The sequence below is a fragment of the Brassica napus genome, chromosome C6 (genome assembly GCF_020379485.1).
Source record: "Brassica napus cultivar Da-Ae chromosome C6, Da-Ae, whole genome shotgun sequence".
Taxonomy (NCBI): domain Eukaryota; kingdom Viridiplantae; phylum Streptophyta; class Magnoliopsida; order Brassicales; family Brassicaceae; genus Brassica; species Brassica napus.
Window position 1 is genome coordinate 30,607,097 of NC_063449.1, and position 10,006 is coordinate 30,617,102.

Consider the following 10,006-nt stretch of genomic DNA (forward strand, 5'->3'; position numbering starts at 1 on the left):
TTAAAAGTTGAAGTGTGATTAATGAGTTAGATAGCAATGAATGTTAGATAAATGAGTTAGCTAAATGTCAAGTCCATGTGGTTGTGGAACTGATCAAAGCGTTAAACGCTTTCTCTCTTCTATTAAACAGAGTCCTTCTTCGCTCTTTCTATATCAAACTCGTTTTCCTTCTTCTCTCTTTCTCTTTCTCTCTTCTTCTTAGACAAATTCAGATATGGATTCCAATCCATATAGGAATTTAAATTTTGTTGATCTTCTTCAAAGTCAACAAGATACTGGCATCGATTTAGAATTCTCCCCTATTCCTTTATTTGGGACGCAAGCAACTAAAGGTTCAAACTTCGAACCAGACAGTCCTGCGGAGAGTAGAGGACGACGCACGTGGACTCCAACAGATGTCAATGTCCTCATCAGCGCCTGGTTAAACACCAGTAAAGACCCTGTCGTAGGGAATGAGCAATGGTCGGTTGATTTTTGGAAAAGGATAGCAGCCTACTACTCGGCTAGTCCTAAGATCGATGAGTGTGACAGAAGAGAGTCATCACAGTGTAAGCAAATGTGGTACAAGATCAACGACTTGGTGGGCAAGTTTTGTGGAGCTTTTGAAGCAGCAACTCGTGAGAAAACCAGTGGACAAAACGAGACTGATGTTCTCAAACATGCCCATGAAATCTTCTTCAACAACTAAAAATAGAAGTTGACATTAGAACATGCTTGGAAAGAGCTTAGACATGACCAGAAGTGGTCGGGCAAGTTTTGTGGAGCTTTTGAAGCAGCAACTCGTGAGAAAACCAGTGGACAAAATGAGACTGATGTTCTCAAACATGCCCACGAAATCTTCTTCAACAACTACAAAAAGAAGTTGACATTAGAACATGCTTGGAAAGAGCTTAGACATGACCAGAAGTGGTCTGATCTTTCTTCGGCTTGCTCTCAAAGAGATTCCAAAAGGAAGAAGTTAGATAACGGTTCATACTCAGCTTGCTCTCTAGCTGATGAAGGAACGACTCGACCCCCTGGTGTTAAGGCTGCAAAAGCCCGTGGGAAGAAACAACTCGGTGATGGGAAAGAGCTTGATGAGTTTCAGAAAATGTGGAGAATCAAGCAAGAAGATTTGGTTATTAAGGAAAAGCTGTCGAAGATGAAGCTTCTGGACAGGCTCATGATAAAACAAGAACCTCTAGATGATGATGAAGGAGCTCTGAAGAAAAAGTTAATTAATGAGTTGTTGCTGTCTAATTAGGTCTTGTGATTGTTCTTGCTCCCCGTTTGGTCCTTAATTTTTAATTCTCGGATTTTATTGTTCTTGTTCCTGGTCTATTTCTTAAGTTTAAGTCTCGGTCTAGTTCTTGTAATGGTGTGGTTAGTGATGATATAAAAAATTTTAAGTTAATGTGAATGTTTGTCTTTGTCTCTCGGATTTTATTGTTCTTGTCTCTTTATATTATCATGCTAATGAGAATGTTTGTCTTTGTCTTGGTCAGGATGCTTGCGTGACAGAGTGCATGATGGTTGCCTTGGACTGAAGCGAGTCACGGAGTCGACAGAGAGATGTCTGGCAGTGTCAAGTCGAGTAAACTGTATGTGTTTGTATGTGTCTTTATGTGTCTGTTACTGTCAAGAGAGATGTCTTGTTGTGGGAGGATCACTGACTAGTGGCTTTGTATGTCACAGACCATGTGTCTATATGCATTGTATTATACATTTATGTTTGCTAAATGCATCTTCTCTATTCATAACAACAACAACAACAACAAACCCATCTTCTCTCTATATCCATCGCAAAAACAAAGGCATCTCCTCTCTTCAAACATAACAACAACAAACTCATCTTCTGTCCATCAAACAACAAAGCATCAAACCATCTATCGTAATGCCAAACAACCAAGATACACTTCTCTCGTAAACACCAAAACCATCTTTATCTTTTTAAACACCAAAACCATCTTATCTTTTTAAACACCAAAACCATCTTATCTTTTTTCTCTTAAAGCCATCTCTTTAATCACCATATATGGCTTCTTCTTCTCAAAATACTTTAGATGAATCTTTTGATGATGCATTTGATGAGCTCTTTGATCAATATTTTGATCAAGCCTTTGAGAATTTTACCATTCATCGTGATCAAGAAGAACGAAGAAAGAAAAGAAAAAAAACGAGCGTATATCGAAAGAAATCGTGAGAAAGTGCATATTCGTTTATGGAATGATTATTTCAGTGATACTCCAACGTATCCTGAAAATTTCTTTCGACGACGTTTTAGAATGAACAAGCCATTGTTTATGCGCATTGTTGATCGTCTCTCCAACGAAGTTCAATATTTTAAGGAAAAGCAAGATGGTCTCGGAAGGATTAGTCTCTCTCCCCTTCAAAAGTGTATTGCAGCCATTCGTGTCTTGGCATATGGTTATGCGGCTGATGCGGTCGACGAATACCTCCGGCTCGGTGAAAAAACAACTCGGTTATGCGTGGAAAATTTCATGGAAGGAATTATATATTTGTTTGGCGATGAGTACCTAAGAAGACCAACACCGGCTCATCTTCAACGTCTACTTGATGTTGGAGAGTATCGTGGATTTCCCGGAATGATAGGAAGCATCGATTGTATGCATTGGGAGTGGAAAAATTGTCCCACCGCTTGGAAAGGGCAATATTCTCGTGGTTCGGGTAAACCAACAATCGTTTTAGAGGCAGTTGCTTCATACGATCTCTGGATATGACACGCGTTTTTCGGACTTCCAGGTACCTTAAACGATATCAATGTTCTTGATCGCTCACCTGTTTTTGATGACATAATAAATGGTCATACTCCGGAAGTCACTTACTATGTCAATGGAAGAGAATATCATTTGACTTACTATCTCACCGATGATATTTATCCGAAATGGGCAACTTTTATCCAATCTATTCAACTACCACAAGGGCCGAAAGCAGTTTTATTTGTTCGACGTCAAGAAGCTGTCCGAAAGGATGTCGAGCGTGCTTTTGGAGTCTTGCAAGCTCGCTTTGCCATTGTTAAAAATCCAGCATTTTTTGGGATAAAGTCAAAATTGGGAAGATTATGCGAGCATGTATCATACTCCATAGTATGATAGTAGAAGACGAACGAGATGGATACAGTCAGTTTGATCCCTTGGAGTTCCAACAAGCAGAAGACAATGGAAGTTCACATGTCGATCTCGATTTCTCTACAGATATGCCTACAAATATCGCCAATATGATGGATGTTCGAACTAGAATTCATGATAGACATATGCATCAACAACTGAAAGATGATTTAGTTGAACATGTATGGTTTAAATTTGGACGTGATGAAGACAACCACTGAGCTCAGATGTTTCTTTCAAATATTCTCATTTGTTTTACTGATCTTTGTTTTCATGTTTTAATTTAAAAATCTATGTTTACAATGTAATATTTTATTATGTTTTATGTAATAAAAAAAAAATTAAATTTTAATAAAAAAATGTTTAATATTTTTTTTTAAAAAAACATTAAATAAGAGACTTGCAATGGAGGGGGAAAAAAGTTTCAAGGTTCTTAATCAACTGTCTTACCAAAATTAATTTTATTAAATACTATTAAAAATAATTTAAGAGACCCATTAGGGTATTTAGGATAAAGTTGGTCTAATGCATGCCCTCATTTTAAACACTTTTAGTATAATATTATTTTCCAGTGTTAAGACTCAAGAGTGTATAATTTATGCTATAAATTATAATCAGAATATCAGATATTAAAACTCTCATAATACATATCAGTTATATGATTATAATAGAATAACTTATAAATGTTAGATTTGTATTCGTCAGTACTCGGTCGATTGAGATTAAAAATCATAGATAAAGAAACATTTTAGATTAATTTGTTTTATTTTAAAAGATACGGTAAAAAGTAAATAAAGGAACCTACAAGTTCTTGATTGAAGGTTTAAAAAAGGTAGTCGATTTAGGGCAGAGATAACCTAGAGGCTGCGGGAGGTGTAACCTGGTCTGACCGGTTACAGGTGGTTGTCGGGAGAAAGAACGCCGCAATTGGCAGTGTCACGCGGGGTAACTGGCAGGGGTGTAACCGGTGACTCAACTACAGGTACACACGTCTCTGGGACGGTCCCGTTTATTCCCCACACCCTCCTCGAAACTTACCCCTTTCTTCCACTAACCTTATTTTCACACACGCGTGTAATTTATATTTACACTAAGAACTAATTTAATTAAAAAAAGAAGAAGGAAATGTTGATCACGCTAAAAGTGGGAGAAAGGTAACCTGGCTGACTGTCTCTTTACAAGTTTGAATAGAAAGCGGGTCACCTCACTTCAGCACATGTATAAATACACCTCAGGAAACGCAAAGTCTTATCAAAACTTAAGCCCTCTAGGAAGGAGTTAAAGTAAGCCCTTCCCGGTAATAAAGAGAAGAAATATCTGTACCGGAAAACCGAACAAGACGGGTGTGCCGTTGTGGATGTTGGGGTTGGGTGTGGACCGGCTTCAAGCCGACATCAACCGCCTTCTAACCTCCCTTTTCCATCAGGTTTAACTTACTATATAAAATTATCTCTCCATTCACATTGTATGATGTATTTAATGTAATAATGTATATATATGTTGGTTCCACTTAAAAGGGAGTGCTGGACGAGCAGTTCTTGCAGCTGCAACAGCTTCAAGATGAAACTTCACCAACCTTTGTGTACGATGTCATTAATATCTACTTTGACGAATCCGAGAAGCTACTCCGCAGCCTTAGATTATTGCTGTTAGTTCCATGATCTGTCTCTCTTTTTTTCCCTTTGAAGAAAAATATTGCGTGTTCAAAACTATTAGGTCCAAGAATATGTAGATGAATATATACAAATGAATGAACACAGGATGGATAGAGAATTCTCGGACTACAAGAAGATAGGATTGCATCTGAATCAGTTGGTAGGAAGCAGTTCTAGCATTGGTGCTCGTAGGGTTCGTAACGTCTGTGTTGCCTTTCGCTCTGCTTCCGAGCTTAACAACCGCCCAGGGTACACATTACTCCCTTTTTTTTTTGAACACGACACATTACTCTTTTATGGCGTTCATATTACTTACAAAAATAGGTATATAATGACTTCTTTTTTAAGAAAAATATCATGCATGAAACTTCAGGTGCTTGAGAGGGCTGGAAGTAGTAGAGCATGAGTATCATTACCTCAAGAATATGATGCATGAACTCTTCCAGGTACTTGATGAGTTACACGCGACAGTCTATACCAACCTCCAACCGTATTTATATATTTATATATATATATATATATATATTAAACATGAAGCAAACATATATCTTGGCTGCTACTAAAAAAATTATCTTGGTAATAAATTGATGTTACACTAATTTTGCTGGATTTGATCTGAATATGGTTGCAGCTGGAGCAGCAGAGGCTATTAGCTGCAGGAGTCAGATATCCAATGTAGATTTTATAATTACGTTCTATCATAAAATTTCGATAATTAATTAGTGACATAAAATTAGTGTGTGATGTGATGTACTGTCGTAAGCTAGCCAAGTTTTTCTTTTATTTTCTAATCGTTTGTTACTACTCTCTTCATAAATTCAAATTACAATCGCTTTATGTATTTGTTTTCCAGATTTGTTACACTTACACCCATCTTATAGAAACACAAAAAACTAAGTAAAAAAACGTAAAAAGCAAGTTCAAAAAAAAAAAAAAAACGTAAAAAGCTACTATAAAAAGAAACTTGGCTGTGGAGGACGATAAAAGAAGAAAATGGGTCCCACAAAGATAAGATATAGTAGCATCAAATCACGTAACTTTCATATTATTTGAACAGTATTGAAATTTCAGGTTGTCCAATGAAACGATAAGTTTCTTCTAGATAAAGCGTAAAACAAGAAAACACAGATACATAGTACTATTATTACTTGAGAGTAAAAAAAGTGAATCTGAGATAGTCGTTGACTGTAAACAAACGTGGACCCTGTGGTTACTAACTATGCATGTCTGTCTTAATATGTAAGGGTGGTGATGATAAGAAAAGCAATTTGTTAGATGAAATTTAAAATGAACGTAAATCACATTTAGCAAAAAAAAATGAACGTAAATCACCTGTGATTTAGTTTTGTTGGAATTCATTTTCCTTGGATTTTAATGGACTTTTGTATATAGATTAAAAGTAAAACAAATACATAATGTTTGCTTAATATTTTAAATTCATTCAATTTTATAATATTTAGAGCGCGAGAGATATTTCAATCTCAGAAAACCTCCATTAGTGGAATAGAGGGCGATATCCAAACTTTAAAATGTTAGAAAAAGGAAAACATTGATGAGAGAGAGAAGTTCTAAAAAGAAGTTATTAGAGCATATGCAATGGTGAACCTCACCATTGAATCCTTAAGAATATTTTAGTAATATTTTTTTTTTTTGGTTTTTGTTTGAATAGTTAAAGATTCGAATAAAAAATAGTCGTCCAATGGTGTTCCCGAAGATGGATCCTTATAGAAAAACAATTATTATTAATTTTTTTTTAAACTGAAATTGAAATTTGTTTTTAAAACTGAAATTGTAGTTTGTAGTGCTTTGGTGATGTTAAATCAGTTGGTTAAACTTAAACCAAGACTGGTTATGTCAATTGAGCGGTCAGATTGAAGAGGAGGCATCCGGTTCAGTTTGACGGTTTAACTCTGTGTGTGTACTTCTTTTGTGTTTCTTGTTCTTCTTCTTTGAGAGTTTGATTGAGAGAGAAAACGATTGTGTGTGAGAAGTGTGATCACACATTCGTGAATTTGAGCGGGAAGATCCTAAACAGATTGAGATTAACTAAACAAAAGATAAAAGAGAAGAGAATGAAGAGAAGCAAGATTGTAGTTAGCTAAACAGATTTAAACTTACAAGAGTAGAGGAAAAAGATTTAAACTTATAAAAGTAAGTTGATACTCGAGAAACACAAGAACTTGAGTCTAAACTGAACTGATCATACAAGTACATTGTAGCAAGGAAAACAAGAGGATAGAAGCTCTAAACAAGTCCGAGATACATAGCTAAAGAGACACAAGCTAAAGAGACGGAAGACATTGCCTCTGTTCCTCCTGAAATAAAAAAAACAAGTTTCCACGTCAAGACTTACTAATCTCATTGTCATCAGCATCACCCGCGTCGGCTTCTTCCTTGATGATGTGAGGATGTGTATACTGAATCTCACAACAGCTAGGACCAAAAGGAGTGACATGAAACACCATGTCTCCTGCGTGTTTGAAGATGACAAGGTCACCGATTTGAAGGTCATGTGCTGTGGTGAAATCTTTCCAACCTCTGGTGAGTGTCATGTCTTCTTGTATCACTTCCCAAGTTTGATCTGAAGCGTCTGATCTTAGTTTCCATGTTTTCTGGTTCGTCTTCCCTTCTATGTGCTTTGAGAAGAAGGCAAGTGGTATGTCTACAAGAAAAGGCAAAGTTAATCAAACAAGAAATACATCTAATCAAGAAACGCATGTAAACAAATAGAGAGAGTGAGGTTCTTACGACGCCACTTTGGAAACCAGGAAGCAGCGGCTTAAAGAAATGAGGTTCATGTGGATTTGCCATCTGCAAACAAGAAACGAATGTAAACAATATCAGTATTGAATTGATTCTCAACTCCTTTTGAAATCCTAATTTCAAACCAGAAGAACCCGAAATCGATGCTAGCAGTATCGTCTTCAAACCAATTTTTTACAAACGCAAAAAGCCCAAAATTCGAATTAAAACCCTAATTACAAACGCAACAAACCCCCAAATTGTGTTCGAACCCTAAGTTGAAACGATATCGATTGAACATGCAAACTAATATATATCGATGAATCTACCTTGTTCAGTCGACGGAGACAAATCGCCATCGTTCGCCGCGGGAATAGCCGTCTATCGTCGCGGGATTCGCCTTCGCTTCGTCGAGAGAGCAATCGCCTTTCTTCGTCGGGACTTTTTTTTTTCTGCTTCGGTCGAGAATGACCAGTGTTTTACGCGTAACCAAACCGAAATCTCTTCCATCCATTCAAAACACGCCACGTACCCTAAGGATCAAGTCCTAAAAATCCTTAATAACGTATCAATCCTTACTCCTATTAACCAAACAACTATTATTATAATCTTCCTAACCTATGATTAAACGCCAAGGACCCTGCATGTACCTCCGTTGCGGACGCTCTTAGGACATGTTTATCGGGGGTTCTTAGGGTGAGGTTTTTAGCGTAATATAAGAACTGTTTCTTAATTTTAACTAAGAGAAACTATGAACCGTCTATTAAAACTTTTATTTAAGAGCCGGTTCTTAATTTTTATTAGTTAAAAGTTAAGAGACGGTTCTTATATTACGCTAAAAACTCCGCTCTTAAAACCCCCCAATAAAGAACCATTCTAAATATATTTCTTCCCAATGTCTTTTTCTTATTTGTTCATCTTTTCTTTTCTGTTTTAAAATAATTGTAAAACAAAATATTTAGGGCAATTTTCTCAAATAGTCATTTTTAAGTTTTTATCACAAAAATAACCTTCAAAAAGTAAAATGACCAAAATAGCCCATTTTTGTTTTGAAATTTTGGTTTTAATTTTTTTTTTTTGAAATTTGAAACTCATCCCCAAAACGCACCCCTTAACTCTAAATCCTAAGTCAAGATTAGTTAATCCAAGGGGTATAAATGCATATTTTACCCTTTAATAAAATCTCTTTTGGTCATTTTTCTCCTTGATAAGCTATTTTGTGAAAATAAATTAAAAAAACTATCCAAATGAATTTTTCAAATATTTATTAAAATATTAATATAAAAGAATTTGACAAACCTGTAAGAGGTTTTAACCAATAATGTTTCTCTCAAACGTGGATAGGAGAAGTGAGATTTTGACTAAAGAAAGAATACACTAATAAAAATGTTTGCAAATACTCCTAGGCCTTAAAAGCCATGTCTAAATAATAATTGTTGCCAAGATGAGAAGTCTAAATTGATCTTATTATGTTACCAATTGGATCGATTTATTTAGGATATGCAAAAACAAATTCACGTTTTGAAAAATCTGAAAATAGGAGACTGTATCAGTAAGTTTAAGATGATTTAAAATAGTTTCTGCTGCATTCATAAAAAAATCCACTTCTTAACTATTTAATAGATTAAATTAAAATTTATTTTTAAAAACCTCAGTGTTCTCTTAAAGAAAAAAAGTTCCATAGCAGTTGGTAAAATGAATTACAACTAAATTTAAGTGCATCGTAGTGGAACATCACTCTCCTCCGGTGACTAATCTGGTTGCTATTCTCGGGCAATGACTCACTTTGGGTCGCATGGCACAGGTTGTATAATTACCATTCTTCTTATCACTTATGGATTTAGCAGGAAGCTCAAAGCCAGTCTTGGAATTGCCGGCACTTATTCAAATTAAGGGATATTGCATAGGGTTTCTTGTTTAGCAACCTTAGCAATGGCTAAAACACAAGTTTTTGGTTCGAAAGTTGGACCCCACTGGACCCCTTAATACGCGTCTTTGGGCGTGATCGCACCCGTAGGCTCAGAATTGACGCGCCAATCGCAGGCGCATGTACTCCCACTGGTTGGCGACTACCTCACCCTAGATCGGATGAGGAGGTCACTCTTCATACTACCTCACGGGAACTACTACTCCTTCTCTGGATAGGGGACCCGACTGTGACACCCCCGATCGTTGATAACCGGAAATGACATGGTCGATATTCTCCGATGGTCGACCCGAGGTTCTCGAAATATATTCGATTGCCTTAGACCAACAACCAAACACTACAAGAAAACACGCCAAATTCCGACGGAGGTTCCGACGGACATCAATGTCGTCGGACGTTTGTGACGGATTACCGACCAATTTCCGACGAAAACCAAAAATTTGAAGTCGTCGGAATTCCGTCGGCCATTTCCGATGGAATTCCGACGAAACATGGGTTCCGACGACTTTTCGACGACATTCCGATAAAAAATGTAACCGTTGTAGTCGTCGGAAATTCGTCGGAATATACCGATG

At 36.6% G+C, this 10,006-nt stretch overlaps 3 protein-coding genes across 3 annotated transcripts; 2 read left to right on the top strand and 1 right to left on the bottom strand.

The window, feature by feature from the left end:
* The first annotated feature begins 214 nt into the window (after nt 1-214).
* On the top strand, nt 215-1,243 carry LOC106383207 (glutathione S-transferase T3-like). The gene is made up of 2 exons (XM_013823334.1): nt 215-649; nt 695-1,243. The coding sequence occupies exons 1-2, from the start codon at nt 215-217 to the stop codon at nt 1,241-1,243; spliced, it is 984 nt and encodes a 327-aa protein (XP_013678788.1).
* A 2,371-nt stretch (nt 1,244-3,614) lies between these two features.
* LOC106387001 (pseudo histidine-containing phosphotransfer protein 6) lies at nt 3,615-5,597 on the top strand. The gene is made up of 5 exons (XM_013826832.3): nt 3,615-4,533; nt 4,625-4,755; nt 4,868-5,011; nt 5,136-5,208; nt 5,394-5,597. Exons 1-5 carry the CDS (start codon nt 4,465-4,467, stop codon nt 5,439-5,441), a joined length of 465 nt encoding a protein of 154 aa, XP_013682286.1. The 5' UTR covers nt 3,615-4,464; the 3' UTR covers nt 5,442-5,597.
* Nucleotides 5,598-7,104: 1,507 nt separating this feature from the next.
* LOC106383206 (B3 domain-containing protein REM9-like) lies at nt 7,105-7,863 on the bottom strand. Its single transcript, XM_013823333.1, has 3 exons — nt 7,834-7,863; nt 7,528-7,573; nt 7,105-7,424 (listed from the first exon to the last, which is right to left on the bottom strand). The coding sequence occupies exons 1-3, from the start codon at nt 7,861-7,863 to the stop codon at nt 7,105-7,107; spliced, it is 396 nt and encodes a 131-aa protein (XP_013678787.1).
* Between the last annotated feature and the right edge of the window lie 2,143 nt (nt 7,864-10,006).

What these genes read in the sequence shown, in the direction of transcription:
- LOC106383207 (XM_013823334.1), top strand. Translation starts at nt 215, where the DNA reads ATGGATTCCAATCCATATAGGAATTTAAATTTTGTTGATCTTCTTCAA. An exon ending in GTGGACAAAACGAGACTGAT is followed by an intron (nt 650 to 694) that starts GTTCTCAAACAT and finishes AACTAAAAATAG; the next exon opens with AAGTTGACATTAGAACATGC.
- LOC106383206 (XM_013823333.1), bottom strand. Translation starts at nt 7,863, where the DNA reads ATGGCGATTTGTCTCCGTCGACTGAACAAG. An exon ending in GTCTCCGTCGACTGAACAAG is followed by an intron (nt 7,574 to 7,833) that starts GTAGATTCATCG and finishes TCTTGTTTGCAG; the next exon opens with ATGGCAAATCCACATGAACC. An exon ending in CTTTAAGCCGCTGCTTCCTG is followed by an intron (nt 7,425 to 7,527) that starts GTTTCCAAAGTG and finishes CTTTTCTTGTAG; the next exon opens with ACATACCACTTGCCTTCTTC.
- LOC106387001 (XM_013826832.3), top strand. Translation starts at nt 4,465, where the DNA reads ATGTTGGGGTTGGGTGTGGACCGGCTTCAAGCCGACATCAACCGCCTT. An exon ending in CGCAGCCTTAGATTATTGCT is followed by an intron (nt 4,756 to 4,867) that starts GTTAGTTCCATG and finishes GAATGAACACAG; the next exon opens with GATGGATAGAGAATTCTCGG. An exon ending in TGATGCATGAACTCTTCCAG is followed by an intron (nt 5,209 to 5,393) that starts GTACTTGATGAG and finishes ATATGGTTGCAG; the next exon opens with CTGGAGCAGCAGAGGCTATT.